Source organism: Berghia stephanieae, chromosome 2, assembly GCF_034508935.2.
Source record: "Berghia stephanieae isolate SIO BIC M18660-M18661 chromosome 2, UCSD_Bste_1.3, whole genome shotgun sequence".
NCBI lineage: Eukaryota > Metazoa > Mollusca > Gastropoda > Nudibranchia > Aeolidiidae > Berghia > Berghia stephanieae.
In genome coordinates this window covers 3,074,490-3,091,669 of record NC_088361.1, presented here as the reverse complement: position 1 = coordinate 3,091,669, position 17,180 = coordinate 3,074,490, and the positions used below count along the sequence as shown (strand labels likewise).

The 17,180-nt window shown below is 33.3% G+C and overlaps 1 protein-coding gene across 3 annotated transcripts in view; it reads right to left on the bottom strand.

Moving 5' to 3' along the window:
• The window catches only part of LOC144964169 (opioid-binding protein/cell adhesion molecule homolog), a 109,543-nt gene that overhangs the window by 7,808 nt on the left and 84,555 nt on the right, over positions 1–17,180 (bottom strand). Inside the window, exons 4-9 of one of the 3 annotated variants that reach the window (XM_078898127.1) lie at positions 8,014–8,190; positions 3,362–3,490; positions 2,190–2,326; positions 1,481–1,634; positions 801–1,097; positions 1–215 (exon numbers count right to left, since the gene is read on the bottom strand). In XM_078898127.1, coding sequence (XP_078754253.1) covers positions 115–215; positions 801–1,097; positions 1,481–1,634; positions 2,190–2,326; positions 3,362–3,490; positions 8,014–8,190 — 995 coding nt within the window. In that variant the 3' untranslated portion in view covers positions 1–114. The remainder of the gene's footprint in view (positions 216–800; positions 1,098–1,480; positions 1,635–2,189; positions 2,327–3,361; positions 3,491–8,013; positions 8,191–17,180) is intronic. The other 2 variants (XM_078898128.1, XM_078898126.1) reach the window with 2 other exon arrangements.

The following is a 17,180-nucleotide window of genomic DNA, read 5'->3' as shown; positions in this document are numbered from 1 at the left end:
GTCACAATCAAGCAATTCTGATCTCTGTCATTTCAATGAAACGTCGAGTTTTTAAAAATCAATCAAGTGGTAGAATGTTATAAAACCGAAACATTAAACAGGAAGAACATTGATCTAGAGTTGTGTAAATAGCAAGGTAACCAAGGCGAGGATGAAGTTTGTTGTTGCCGAAGTCCTTGTAGAGGCTTCACCTGTGTTTCCACCTGTCAATGATTCTGTAGACATGAAAGAAAAAGAGGAGTCAAATTAACATGACTTTAATCATGTTTTATTTATTGGCAGAGCAAATAAACAAATATAGGACAGTTATTAAAAAGTGAGGGCATCAAAATTGAAGGGAAAAAATGAAAAATGAAAATGACTTAAAATATGAGCTTGCGTCATTGGATCAAGTTTAATCAAAATACGCTTTCCTAAGTTTGTGCAACTTTGACAGTCAAGTATTGTACAAAATTGAACTGTGATTATCCCACGTTCTGCGAGCACAAAAGTTGTGTTTGTTCACAAAATTAATATTATGGTAACTTGTTTATAACCGAAGTGCACAGTTTCAAAGTTAAAGACCAACTAAACAAGCTTTTTTTTGCACTTAAGTGATATGGATATAACGAGGTAGTGACAAATTTATGTTGATGTCATAGTCTATACGAAAATACCCCCTCCCCCTCCCCCCACCCCCCAAAGTTAGAAGAATTTTGTTGTTGTTGTAAATTGTCGGGTCATGATAAGAAAATAGCCCCCCTGTATAACTCCTAGCTTTTGATCTTTTAAGTGTTAAATAGAATTCCTTTTTGACCCACCTCCCGTTTTTCCTTCTTTGTATCCAGACTGGAGCCTTTCATCTGTTGGGCCGTAGTTAGACATTTTGTCGCGTCCGTCTTTCACCACAACAGAGTTAGATTCACGATGGTACTGTTGTCCATTTTTGCTCAAGGTCTTGTGGTGCTGATGACGATGCTGCTGTTTGTGATGGGTGGACGTTTGTCGCGGTGGTGGATGAATGATACGAGTCTTGTAAGGCGGGATAACCGGCAATGTCATGGCCGGCTTTCTAGTAGTTGTGGTAGTAGTTGTCCATACTTCTGGTATTTTGTACTCTGGTTGAACAAGTATAAAGATTAAATCGAGAACCATTGTATAAAAGGGAATTAAAGCTAAAAAGCGCCTATAAAAATCCCGAGACGCCGCCGCCTAGGCATTCCATTAAGAAATATAGACACTACATCAAACAAACGTCTGATATCAACAGGAATCACTCTTGCTGTCCAAATTGAGCAAATTGGGGGTAAATAATTTTGCCTAAGAAAAAAAATGAAAGTGCCTAAAGAATGGCTCGAACCCGGGACCTTCTGGGCGACTGTCCGGCTTAATCACCCGGCCACTTCAATATCCATTACTTATCTGAATGTGACTACAACCTAAAGACTGTCAAGTCTGTATCATGATAAGAAATAATATTTAGGATTTAAATTTGGCATACCGTAAAGCACCATTGTACCCGCGTCTCTTCCCAGCTGGTTGTAAGCCTCACACGTGTAAACACCGTAGTCCGACTGTTCCAAGAAGGAGATTCGTAGACTGATGGACACTGATATAGAGTCTTCGCGGTACATCTCAATTCGGAACTTGCCACTCTGGTGAGAGGGGTAGATAATAATTTTATCAAAAACATTTGGCAAAATATTAATATCGATGTTTTGATTCTTGTTTATTCTTATTCTTGGTCTTGTTTCGTTGTCACTATACTACATTTGATATATTTATGACTTATTACAGGTTACATTGAAGACGGTTTTATGTCGTGCACATAAATGCATCAAATTAATGCCAACCGTATAAAAGTGTTGAGGAGATTTGTGAATGTAATACCTTGATTTCTAACAGTTGGTATATTTTCGATACATCTTATTTAATTATTTATTTTTAAAAACGGAGAGACTTTGAAAATAACGAGTATTCGTTTAAAATTCGAGAAAAACATGTACTTTGTTTTCTTTAAAATAAGTAAATTTAGTGACAACCGTACAAGAACTTTAGCTTAATTTATTATAATATCTATCCCGTAACTGATGTATAACTTTTAAAAAAATCATGCTCTGACAGATTCCTATAGCGTGACTTATGGATTGATAAGATTCAATTCAATTTAAATTTTAAAATGAAATTATATTAGAAAAGAAATAACTCACCAAATTTTTCATCTCCATTCCGTTTTTCCTCCAAACGGCACCTCCTTGGGGGTTAGCAGTAACCTGGCACTCCAGAATCGTTTCCTTTCCAAGAATCTGACCCATCCTTGAATTGGGCAGGGTCACTTCCGGGGGAACTAAAACAGAACAAAAAACCACAGTTGTGAAAATCACGTGTCCAGTTGTCTGTGCAATTAATTTTAGACAGCTATCTAAATGATGTATTTAATCACAATATCCAAATAAACTGATCTATTAAATCTAACCGACCAAGGCAGAATTTATAGCGTCGGAAATGGGGTAGCGATTTTGATTAATTTTGAGTTGGACGGATTCTCAAAAAACCCTCCTTTCATATTTTTTTTTCATTTTTCGTGTAATTTGTGGATATTCAATGGCTGGATCTTTTTCATGTCATATTTGAATGCAGTATGTGTTCATTGAGATAATCAAGAAGCCTAGGCATCATAATTAGGAGAAAACTGTCTATGGTATTATTTGGATTTGAAAAGGCATTGAGCACTGCTCAGAATATAAGCAACAATGGATGCTCTATTGCTTTAGGGGAAATGCATTATATCGATCATTTTTTTCCTTCTTTTGCCATAATAAAGAATAGCAATATTATATTATATTATAGAGACCTTGGGAACGAATTCGGAATTTCAAACGCAAGAGTACAAGAATACTTTTATTATACTCATCTTATTTTTAATTAAAAAAAATGACCTTTTTACACCATCGGGAGAATTGAATTCAAAGATTTGACATTTGTGTTAAAGATCTCATAAGGCGTTAAAATTTTTTTTTTAAATAGTGAAATCAGATCACTTCGTGAATGGCTATTTCCCGGACTCGTTTGTTTTTCTTTTACAAAGGACGATACGGATGCTTCGTTATCTGTTTTTTTGTTATCATGATATGGTAAAATCGCCCCCCCCCCTCCCCTAACTATAGGTATATAATAATATGTGATCTAAGTCACTGTTTATGATAGCAACCTTTATGTCCATCTAATCATGTAGAATACTTATGAAAATCATATGTTTACAAATCACTGAGTGCAGATTGTGCCTCAGAAATTGGATTTAATAGTTTAGGAACACAGGAAATCAACTTCTTTGCAAGCATAGAATCAATCGAACACGTGTTAGTTTTAAAAAAGTACTCACAATGGACGTTGACTGTGATAAAACGACTGACAGCAGGAGGGACCCCATTGGAGGCAGAGCACTCGTAGACATCTCCACAGTGACGACTGATGTTGTGAATGACCAAAACCTCACCGCTCATTCCGATTTCTTGTTGCACACATGGAATTGGATAAAGAATATGAGTATGTTTCAGCCAAAGTAATTTGTAATTTAAGCGCTTAGAGTCTGGTATCTCGGAGTTATAGCGCTATATAAGTCTTCAGCATTAAGAATAAAAGTATGCATACTTTCCTTTTCGATAAACTTAAAATTACCTAACATATTTCTATTACAAAGTATTTGAAACTGAACAACTATTCATGCTAAAGAGAATGGTTAAAAAAAAGGCCAGTTGTTTCACCAAGGCGTTGCCGTTTATATTCTAAATAATCAGCTAAATGAGGCTGGTAATTCTTTTAAAAATTTACTATTAATAACATGGTTGAACAAGGATTTAGTCTCTTGAAAGCGGTGGCATTGAAGAAATATGACCATTGTTAGTTGTTTTCAGAGCATTCTCAGGTGACTATCATACCGGAAATAAAATAATTAGTCTCAGTAAATGAAATATAATGTTTTCTATAAACACTATGCTCCAAGCGCTTTACAACGTTGTTTACCTCATGGTCATAGTACAGCACACATTTAACATAATATATTATGATAGGCGTACAGCCCGTTATGCTCCACTTTGGACAGACAACGCTCTTTTAAGTAAGAGGACCTCTGAATTTAACGCCCTTTCCCGATGGAACGAGAACACTATGTACAACTTTCCTTTGAACAAAAAATCAACCATCCAACCTAATATCATTATAAATCGTAATATGAATCTAAGACTGCATTAGCACACCGAGGTGTAACATATGCAAATAAATGTGAACGAAATGATGATAAGTTAGATTCCCCCTCCCCTCCCCCAGAACTCAGTAATATAAGACGACGAATCACAAAAAAATATGCTTTCTATACTACTAATACTTATATTAAGCTAGTTTCTACAGTTTTACAAAGTCGGCTCCAATAGCGTTAAACGGACATTATCACCTTCTTAGTACCATTTGCTTAGGACGCTAGTATCATCTTCTTATTACCCTTTGCTTAGGACGCTAGTATCATCTTCTTATTACCCTTTGCTTAGGACGCTAGTATCATCTTCTTAGTACCCTTTGCATAGGACGCTAGTATCATCTTCTTATTAAATTTTGCATAGGACGCTAGTATCATCTTCTTAGTACTCTTTGCATAGGACGCTAGTATCATCTTCTTATTACCCTTTACATAGGACGCTAGTATCATCTTCTTATTACCCTTTTCACAGGACGCTAGTCTATCGCAATGTTTCCACCAGGTTTAATAGACCTAGTTACCTACTTCTGCTGGGTTGCAGAGGTTCGGAAAAAAACAAAACAAACCTCGACTATACCTGAGATCTGTACAGGTCTCCTTGCTTGTGAAGTGAATGCTTTACCAACTGAGCTACCGGGACTCAGACAGAGGGGATCGACTTTAAAAATATATCATTTCAACTAAATAGCCAAGCACAGCACATATTTCACTGAATGCTAGGAAATATATCGTGGCAAGACTTAGTTAATGCAAGGACACAATTTTAAAGCGACAAACTAATGAATTGCATGCCCTACTTATTAGCTATTGCTGTTGTTACAAACACATACTAATAAAATTCATTTCCCATAACCTCTTACAAATGCATCGCCCACCATTTGGGATAGATTAAAAATCTTCCATACATTAATTAACAGGGCCATTAGCCAATCTGTGTAGGCTATTTTTATTATATTATAAATGGAGAAAATGATTCGGATGGCCTTTATCCCAGGTAGTTAACTTGTTTCATTCTGTGATAAAGTCAAGCGACAATGAGAATAGTCATTGTTGGTATGGGTGACAAAGACCACGGTGTTGTCAGTTGGGAAACATTTTACTCTCAACTATCTCTTACAGTTTAGGTAAGATTGAGTAATATAGGTAGTTTTGAAGCGCATAATGGCCGCCTAAGGGACGTAATGGAAATTCCCCTCCATTGGACATCTTGAATAATAAAAATAAGGAATTTTTGTTTGTTCAGTGAAAAAAACCCAAAATAATTATTGATTTTCATAAAAAATACCACGTGAGTGTTTACTGTTCCAAAATTTTAAAGTTACAGAATATCAACAGAATTAATTTTGTTTCTAGCATTTGTATTTTCTTTTAACCGCTTAACCAGTTTACTGCCGTACTCTAGAAAGACAAGTATTTGAAAATGTGGCCAGAAAATGTGTCCTTTAAATCTCGATCGATTTAATTGACCCTCATCTTGGCCAAAAAAAAAAAACAAACAACAAAACCTCAAAAACCAAACAAAACTTCAAACTTGGGACCTCCCCGGGAGGTCCCAAGTTTGAAAGTTTTTGGAGGTCCCAAGTTTCAGAGTTTTTGCCAATATTAAAGTCATTTAAATCGATCGATATTTGAAGGACGAATGTTCTGGCCAAATTTTCAAATACGTGTCTTTCCAGAGTACGACAGTCAACTCGTTAAAACCAAAACCGTCATTTTGTGTTTTTGTGTTGACTACCGAAATAAGTCGATAACAAGACTCAAGCAATGGCATAATCCTTATCAATCGGTGGAAAAGATTTTGAATTCAAAGGGGATGACAAGTCATTAACTTCAAGATCAGTCCGTTTCTATGAGAGTGGAACTGTTAGTACCTGTTAGAATGCTTAGTCTGATAAATAAGAACGACCCACCATCCGTTTGTAAGGAAGTAGGTGCGACGCTAATTGAGTACCATTTATTCTATTCTTTAAAAATGAACTTTTATATAGCGCAATATTCGCTAAATATGCTCAACGCGCTTTACAAAAGGGTCCCTGATCAACAGCAACACGTAACATAAAGAACGAGACATGACGACTTCTAGGCGATAATCCAATTTTTTTCCGACAGAGATAACGCTGTTAACGGTCAGGTATTCATTTTACACCTGAGTACGGTGAGATAATGTGGGAAAAAGTTTTTTCCAAGGACTCAACTATGCGCCGAACTAGCCTCGAACCCATGACCTTTCGATCCGAAAGCGAGTGTCATATCACTAGACCACATTCTAGATAGACCTTACACTCCAACACAAATATATTGAAAAGCGCCAAGTGCATGGCTACACCATTTGGTGCCACACCCCGCCCCATATATCTATATAAAGGGGGGGGGGGGAAAGAGAAAGTCTTCATAGCTGGAGACACTCGCCTCACCAGCAAAAGGTCCGGTTTCGATCCTGGCCTGGTTCGCTTAGGTGTTTACCCCCAATCCATCTGTGCCGTCATCAGTAATATGTAATTAGATGGCTGTGCCTAATAGAGTTGACAGAAAGTGCACAACGATAAGTACAACTGTCCTTTTAGCGTCATAGAAAGCAAAATATGCTCCTACCCCATTAGGGCGAAAGGAATACTTAAAAAAAAGTCTTTGATACCAAAGGCGCTCCGTTTCCATTTTTTGAGAAGAGAGGGGCAAGTGGCATGGAGCAAAGATACGTAATGCCATAAACCCTATTTAATTAACCATAGGTAAAATTCTAGAATCACGGATGCCATAATGACAATCACCCATCGCTCTCATTATCACTGTTAACAAAATCTGGATTCTCACTGTTAATGTTGATAATTACAGGCAAATCATTGCGACCATTCTCGCTCTATCGTTATGACATCCTTGGTGAACGTCAAGGGTTGTTGCCATTATATCTTTCCTAAAGTTAATAAATCATGCCTAATTTCCGTTGATAATGGTCCCGCTAATGGACCATGTCGTCTATTCGGTGACAAGTAGCAAAATGTATTTACATCTATGACACAATGATTAGTATTGACCAAGATTAATATTAGATCTAAAAAAACCAACAACAAACAAATGAAATCTGTGATATGTATCCTTTCCCACTCAAACTCTTCCTTCTCTTTAGCTGAAAACGGGTTCTAAATCCAAAACGTTTCTTGGTCTGTATTTTTTCTTCTACAGATATTTAGTCACTTGCTTTGGAGAGCAGAGTATGAATGACAACCCCTCCCCCCCCCTTGCCCCCTCTTCATGTAATCTTTATCTTAAAACACTTAAAGATTTTTCTCAAGCTAACCGGAACTTTATGGCTTAAACGGGCTTCTCCCAGCTACTCCAATTTGTTAAATGGGTAATAAAACAGAACACCCCCCTCCTTAAAACACCCTCCCTCTCCCCCACAGCACCAAAACAAACGAAATACAACCCCCCCCCCCCAAAACAAAACAGCCAAACAAACGAAAGAAGACAAAAACAAAAACAAAAACAAAAACAAAAACAAAACAAAACAAAACAAACAAACAAAAATACAAAAAAAACAACAACAAAACAAAAAACAACAACAGAAATAAGAATCAAAACACGCACAAAAAAAAAATACCCAACACATTCATAACAGACTGCCCAGGGAGGACGACCATATATTTTAAAGCTATCTATCCTATTTATTTTCGTTTTCAATAATTGAATAGGTAGTTACGATGATCATCATAAGATTGAACCTATCATGCCAATCGGCCCATGAAGTTTTAATAGAAGGAGACCTGCCAGATGCGGAAGCTTACTATTTGTTGATGTGCAGAACTCACTCTTTTTGGTCTCCCCCTTCTCATCCTGACTTATACGGTGCCAAGTGACGGTTGGCGTAGGAATACCAGACACGTTGCATTGCAGTTTTACAGTCTTTCCCTCTGTGACCCGGATGGTGTCGGGCGAGGAGCTGTTGAGTATTTTTGCTGGCACTGTAAAGACATAAATGGGTAAAAGAAACGGACAGGATTAATAAAGCGTATAAAATTGTAAAACAACAAACAAGAAATTTATAAAAACAAAACAAAACAAACATAACAACATAAAACAAAACAACAACAGAATAAAAAAAAAACAACCAAACAAACAAACAATAAAAATCAATTTAAGAAATAGCAACAACAAAAAATAAATAAAACAACATTTAAAAACTAAAACAAAAAGAAAATAAAGACCAAAACACCCCCCCCCCCCAAAAAAAAAAACACAAAAAAAAAAAACAACAACAACAAAAACAAACAACAAAAAAAAAAACAAAAAAAAAAAAACAAAAAACAAAAACAAAAACAACAAACAAAACGAAACTAAAACCGAACAAAATACAAGAAACAAAACAACAACAAATAGAAGAAGAGCAATAAAAAAGACAACATGGTAAAAGTAGATATTTCATTGACCCACAAGAGCCAATCATTTAATGTGCTGATTGTTGTAAAATTGAGTGATTTTCGACATTCAGCACACCAATTGTTGAGTATGAGTGCGCGGGAGTAGTAATATAAAAAGCATGAGAAACCGTTGTTAAATTGTTAAATAAAAAATTGCATGATCAGCAGTTTATAACAATAGTGTGTAAGTGTGTTATAGTATTACACATGTGTAATAGGTGTGTCAATTGTATTATTGTTGTGTGTTGTACACACTTTGCAGTTATTTTTAATTGTATTATTGTGTGTTTTACACACTTTGTAATTATTAATGTCGTTAATATACATGTGTAGGAGAAACCGTTATTAAATTGTAAAATGTGTATTATCATTTTATTATAGTAGTGTGTAAGTTTGTTATAGTATTAGATATATGTAAAACGTGTGTTAATTTTATTATTGTGTTTTACAAACTTTGTAGTTATTTTTAAAATTGTATTATTGTGTGTGTTTTACACATTTTGTAATTATTTCTTAACATACATGCGCAGGAGAAAAATATATATATTATGATTATTTTATTATAGTGTAATTGTGTTATAGTATAAGATATATCTAATCCTTGTGTTGATTGTATTATTGTTGTGTGTTTTACACACTTTGTAATTATTGCCGTCTTAGATGTGCGATAGCTATATTGATAAGATTTAAAAAATAGATGACAAAAAGTCCATGTTTTAATGTCATGTCTTAATGTAATGTCTGTGAATAGATACGAAGATGCACCGTCACATAAGTTAATAACACTCACTTTAAATAATGTTGATATATTTTAGAATAATAATAATCATAGGTTCAAAATTACTCATAATAGATCTCGCATCTCTATTCGGATTTGAACTTGAGACATTTTCGTGCGATAGATAGACGCCTTACAATTTGATCAATAAAGAATCGGTATGTGATCACGACCACGACTCATGGTCGTGATCAACACAATTCGTCGTTTTCTTACGATTCCTGTCTTCTCTGAAAGCCCATAATCGCGCTGAAAGCTTACTCAGCGAAAAAAGATGAAACATAATCAATAGTATAAAAAAAAAGACTTATTGCGTTGTATTGATTAAAGATCCATTTGTTCCTTACATATTTATTTCAACAGGCTGTTAAACTTTCATGAAACCGACACGGTTGTTGTATTGAATTTCACAATAAGTTAATAACACTCACTTTAAACAATGTTGATATATTTTAGAATAATAATAATCATAGGTTCAAAATTACTCATAATAGATCTCGCATCTCTATTCGGATTTGAACTTGAGACATTTTCGTGCGATAGATAGTCGCCTTACAATTTGATCAATAAAGAATCGTTGTGTGAATACGACACATGGTCGAGAGCAAAACACTTCGCAAAACACTAAGTTTTGTTTAATAGTTAAACGCCTTACCAATTATCAACGAAAGGGATCACCATATGAAATCGACACATGGTTAATTGGTGAATTTAGCAACAAAGTGTCTGTTTGCTGTCACCCTTGTCGTCTCAAACAACCAATTTAAAGAATTATGTAGTTTTTCCAGTGATTTACTGTACTGGGATGGAAGAATTATCATGTATGGCTGTGTTGTTTTTTTTTTCTTGGGTCATTTTTCTAAAGCGGGTCTTGTAGTTTGTAATTTCCGTCTTAAATGCCATTTGCTTTATTTTTTAAATAAGACGACGGAGAATTTTATATAATGCAATTAAAGTAGGTAGCGTTCTTGTCTAGGTCTGGTAAAATAAATGAGATGACGTCATACAATCCCCGTAGACAATGTTGATATTGTAGAAACCTCCGGTATAGAGATGAGAACATGAATTCGAAATCAAGACGTTTTGGTATGGTAGTTAGACAATCTATCCATCGACAAATTAAAACCTCTTCACTATGCGAATACGACTAGTAGATGGGTGCAATCGGAGGTGAATGTTTTCATTGAAATTTCACGTAGGATCAATTAAATAGAAATACATAATGTCCATGTGTCCACACAAGTTAAACCCAATATCATGTTTTACAGTCATATTCTCTGTACCCAATATCATTTTTGGAAACATTTTGATTGGGTTAATGAAAAATTTACATCTGAATCAAAACTAAAAAGAATTGATGACAAAAGCTTTTGTAAAACCCCAACAACTTTTAACACACTGACTTATTTAACTTGACTGCTTTTTAATTTAAAAATGTTCTTGTCTGATATAATACTTGTGCCCGTCATTTTCAACATGCAGCGGGTTTCGTGTTTTGTATCATGGACTTGAATTTTTTTTCGCAGCAAGAAATAAATAAATGAAACACAACAATCATTACAATACACAATATTGATTGATCAATTACTTAATACAATAACATGTCCTTGCTCTGCTGTTGACATGGCTTTCAATCTTGTATGTATATATAATGCATTATTATATTATTATGGTTATCTTCTATACGCGCGCGCGCGCGCTCGTGTGTGTGTGTGTGTGTGTGTGTGTGTGTGGTTGTGTGTGCGCTTTGCATGTCACGGTTAAAGATATATGTTTGTACACCACATGAGTACATTTAAGTTGAAATACTATCTTTACCACGTGTATCGTTATTGTAATATTTAATCAATAGATTTATGGCATTACTAATTAATATTAAGGGCATTCAAAGGATCTTATCCTATTTTGCCCTATACCACATGTTATGTTTTTTGCCAAGTTACTCACTTCGTGAAATAGATTTTGATGAAAAAAATGAAAAGACAATTCCATCACTTCATGTCCTACATTATGGTTACCATACCAAGACATAACCTAATTGAAAATGTAACAAAAATTTTGTGTAGGAATAGTAAATTTTATGAACCAGGTATACATTATCTCTATTTATGACATTAAACCATGAATGTTTTTAACGCACATTTTCAGGGTTTGACACTATATTTACTGTACTTCTCCAGTAACATTGTCGAAGTTTTTAAATATTTGATAGCGGGTGGTTGGATGGGAGCATCACCCTTGAATCATATACCTATGATGTTCGCATGGGTGTACGATCCGATAGTGATGTCGTTTCTTCTTCTCTTTACTAGCCTATCCTGCTTCTTTGGTTTGTGATTGTATTTTTGACAGGGGATATTTTTTTTCCTGTAAATCCTCTGCCTGTTTGTTCTTGGTTATTTATAATTTAGCTTATGATATCTTTAGGTTATGATTTTGATTGACATTTGTACTATTTTTGTTAGATTGCTTGTTTTTTTTTGTTTCAGTGGTCTCTCATATAACCTCAATTGTGTTGGAAGAGACCTAAAGCAACAAACAAACAAACATATTTGATACCACAACACTTTTAGATAACAGCAGGTGTTTTTTTCCTCAAATTTTATCGATCTGAGCAGATAATATATTTTATCCCAGTGAAACGCTGTCCTAACAGCTGCTATATTTTTTAAAGATGATAACCCAAATGATCAGTAACACCCAATGTGTAAGACGTAGACGTGCAGTCTTTTAGGCGGTAGTGTAATATCATACAAAAACATCTGTCAAATGTGTAGTAATACCTAATGGCGATTTACAAGACGGTCAAAATTTATTAAATAAAAGTTTTCAGGACAGAATGTATCAATTGAACCTAAGAAATTATTTTTTTTCAAAGCCCAAATGTGTGTGATGTAATTAATTTTTTTAAGCTAAAATTTATTAAATATAAGCTTGATAGCAAAAATTTTCCTAACCAAAACATTTGAAGTAAAACATTGTTGGCTAAAAATGTGAAGTTAAATGTTTTCTTACCAACATTTGGGAAGTAATCATTTTTAGGTCAAAGTTTATGAAATACAAACTATATAACAAAAATGTATGAAACTAAAGTTTTTTGATCAAAATAGTGTCTGGTGAAAAAAAAAAAATTAAATAAAAATTAAAAGTTTTGTGGTCAAAATGAGTGAAGTAAAAGATATTTTGACCAAAATTTATAAAATAAAATATGCGTGTAAAAATGTATGAAATGAATACTTTCTATCCAAAATCTATGCAATGAAATGTTTTTAGACCAAAATGTTTGTAGTAGTAGTATCTTGATAAAGTTTATGAATAAAGTATTATTTCTAACAAAAATATGTGAAGCAATAATTTTCCGACCAAATTGTCTGAAATGGACGTTTTCCAATCAAAATGTGAAAAGTAATAATGTTCTGACCCAATAATGAAATGAAAATTTTCTGTCAAAAATTGTATGAAATTAAATTTTTCTGGTCAAAATGTGTAAAGTAAAAGTTTTCTGACCAAAATATAATAATATTATGACCAACGGTTATGAGATCAGAATACATATTCTCTCTAAATTGTCATTCTATCAAAAAATTGTATCAAATTTAATTTTCTAATCAAAATGTGTGAAGTAAAAGTTTTCTGGTTAAAAATTGTATGAACGTTTGCCAGCAAAAATGTATGAATGTTTTCTGGCCAAATATATGAAGTAAACAATTTTTAGGGGGTCAACAATTATATATTTAGAATATTCTTTTGTCAAAATTGTAGGAACGTCAAAACCACTGAAATAAAAGTTTTCAGGATAAACTGTATTAACGAAATTTTCCAGGCAAAATTTTTGCGAAGTAACATTTGTCTGACTAAAAGATGTAAAGTATACTTTTTCTGACCAAAATGTGAGAAAATAAAATGTTTTCTACTAGAACTTCATAAGGTAAATGAAACTTTTTTTGTTGTTGACAAAACGTGTTCAGTAATAGTTTTTCTGTAAATGTATTGTATCATAAATTATTGAAACCGTTACAAAATAAAAGACTTTTCCATGTCTTTCGCTTTTTGAGGCCTTCTCGAGGATTTGACAAAGGCAGAAAGTTTTGAATTTTCAAAGTGCTGACTACTTACCCTGCAGAATTACCATCGACAGAGTAGAGACATAGCAGATATGACTGGTGATCCTATATTATTACAGACAGAAGCAGATATGTCCTACAATTGTTGTAGAGGTGCGATGTCGGATACGACACCCAAAGTTTTGCCATAATTTTCAATTTTATTTTGTTACCATTAAAGTATAACGTTTTTAGTCGTCCTTCTAAAATTATTAATGACATGATTAATGTCGATCCCACAAAGGTTATGAGTAAACCTTTGTTCTTCTCCCCGGCAGGGACCAAATAGCCTCAACTACAGTCGTGCGGGATATCCTTGAACAAGACAGTTCAAACCCTAGTTCAACCTATTTCCAAAAAAAATAAAAAAATACTCCTTACAAAACCTAAATGGTTTTGGAAGAGGTTATTCAAAACCTGCATTTGAAGTTCAATCCTCTTTGTTTCACTCTTTTAGCTCCAAAAGTCGATGGAATCACTTCGTAGTTTAGTAAACCAAAACCAAAATCAAAACCAAAACCAAGGTCAATGTCACCCAAAAGATAAGATAAGGGATATGAAATAGAAATCTCACCAAAACGTGTAAGATTCGAACTATTTCCAATGGAAAAACAGTTTACCAAACCTGCATTTGAATTGCAACCCTCTCTTTTACACTGTTATAGCTCCAAAGGTCGCTTGAATTACTTAGAAAAGTGAGTGGAGCAGGCACTTATGTTGGTAACAACAAGATATGAAGTGAATAGAAAAGTGCCAGAAGACAATAGAGAATAAAAAATTTTTTTCGCGGCGGTGGTGGGGTTTGAACCTGCGACCTTATTGGTACGACAACTCCGCCTGGCAGGTGAGAGTGTGGCTCTACCGTGTGAGCTATCCACGAACACAAAAATATTCGTTTCAAACTCAAAGTCATTACTAGATCCCTCTCTCACCCACTTCTTGAGACCGCCGATTCGTTCGCCACCATCGCGAAGTAATTTTGACCAGCAGTTAAGCTTAATAGCCAATATTCTCATCACAAACATATAACATAGAAACGATTAAGACATTGAGTATGCTCCGGTGTATGGGGTGAATTTTTAATTCAGAAAAGTGAGTGGAGCAGGCACTTATGTTGGTAACAACAAGATATGAAGTGAAAAAATTTTTTATTCTCTATTGTCTTCTGGCACTTTTCTATTCACTTCATATCTTCTTGAATTACTTAGTAGTTTAGTAAACCAAAACCACAACCAAGCCAGAAGATAAAATTAGAGTAATAAAGTGCTAGACGTCGACCCAAAATGAGTGGAGTAAAAATTTTCTCGCAAAATACAGGAAACAAAAGTGATCTGACAAAAATACCAAAATGGAAGTTTTCTAACCAATTACGTGTGAAGTAAAATTTTCGTGACTAGAAAATTGTAAAGTTGGAGTTTAAATTTTCTGGTCAAAATTTATGAAATAAGGCTGTTCTGTTAAAAATCTATGAAATTTAGTTTTATAATGAAAAAGAATTAATGAAATGAAGGCTGCACACGCTAAAATGTATGAGAAAAAATATTCTGAACAAAATGTTTGAAATGAAAGTTTTCAGGATAAATTTTATGGCGTAATATTTTATATCTGAATAATATATATGTACATAACGTTTATAGCTAAATTTTATGAACTAGCTTTTTGTTGTTGCTTTTTTTATCCTAATGTGTGAAGTAAAAGTTTTGGGCCAAAAAAAAAAAAAAATATTGTAAAGTAAAAGCAAAAGTTTTTCTGGCCAAATTGTGTACAATAAAAATTTCCTGGCCAAAATTGATGAAATGAAAATTTTCTGTCCATATAATGTATGAAACGTTATCTTTCTGGTCAAAATGTATGAAGTAACGGTTTTTCCGGGTAAAACACATGAATTAAAAGTTTGCTTGCAAAAATGTGTACAATAAAAGTTTTCTGGCTAAAGTATATAAAGTAACATTTTTCTGGATAAAATGTACGATGTAGCGGTTTTCAGGCCAAAATGTGTGAAGTTAAAGTTTCATAGCCCGAAATTTGTTATGTAAAATATCAGTCAAAAAACCTGTGAAATAAAAATTTTATGGTCAAAATTTAGGAAATTAAATTTTTTCTAGCCAAAACGTATGAAATGTAAGATTTTTTTTTTTTACCAAAATGTGTATAGTAGAAATTTGTTGCTATGATAAAATCAATGTTTTGTGTGTGTGTGTGTGTGTGTGTGTGTGTGTGTGTGTGTGTGTGTGTGTATGTGTGTTTCCCCAAAAAATTATGAAATGCACGTGTTCTCGTCCTCAACGCAAAACAATTTCTTGTCAAAATTATAAAATAACTGTTTTCAAGCCAAAATATATAAATTGAAAGTTTTCTGACCAATGTAGATACTTGAAGTAATATATTTTTGGTCAAAATAATTGAAGTAAAAGTATTCTGGCAAAATATATATGAAATGAACGTTTTCCGGTCGATATATGTGAGATAAAAGTTTTCTTGTCAATATGTGTTTAGTAATATTTTGATGACAAGATTAATGGGTTTTTTTTTGTTTTTACCCAAATTTATGAAAAGAAAGTTTTCTAACCTCAAAAGGCGAAGAGAAATCTTTTTCTGGTCAAATCGTATAACATCAGTTTTCTGACCAAAATGTTTGATATAAAAGTTTTCTAGTCAAAATATTTCAATTCAAAGTTTGTTGGGTTTTTTTGAGTTTTTTTTTTATTTCTTTTTTTATTTGCTGTTTCTTTCGAAATATTTATCTATTTATATATTTATTTTTCATTTGTTTTTTGTTTTGTTTTGATTTTTCTTTTGTCCCAAAATACATAAAGTAAAAGTTAGCTGGTCAAAATGTATGAAATTTAAAAAAAAAATCTGATTGAAGTACTACATTTTGACCAGCTAACTTTTACTTTATGTATTTTGGGACAAAAGAAAAATCAAAACAAAACAAAAAACAAATGAAAAATAAATATATAAATAGATAAATATTTCGAAAGAAACAGCAAATAAAAAAAGAAATAAAAAAAAAAACTCAAAAAAACCCAACAAACTTTGAATTGAAATATTTTGACTAGAAAACTTTCATATCAAACATTTTGGTCAGAAAACTGATGTTATACGATTTGACCAGAAAAAGATTTCTCTTCGCCTTTTGAGGTTAGAAAACTTTCTTTTCATAAATTTGGGTAAAAACAAAAAAAAAACCCCCATTAATCTTGTCATCAAAATATTACTAAACACATATTGACAAGAAAACTTTTATCTCACATATATCGACCGGAAAACGTTCATTTCATATATATTTTGCCAGAAAACTTTTACTTCAATTATTTTGACCAAAAATATATTACTTCAAGTATCTACATTGGTCAGAAAACTTTCAATTTATATATTTTGGCTTGAAAACAGTTATTTTATAATTTTGACAAGAAATTGTTTTGCGTTGAGGACGAGAACACGTGCATTTCATAATTTTTTGGGGAAACACACATACACACACACACACACACACACACACACACACACACACACACACACAAAACATTGATTTTATCATAGCAACAAATTTCTACTATACACATTTTGGTAAAAAAAAAAAAATCTTACATTTCATACGTTTTGGCTAGAAAAAATTTAATTTCCTAAATTTTGACCATAAAATTTTT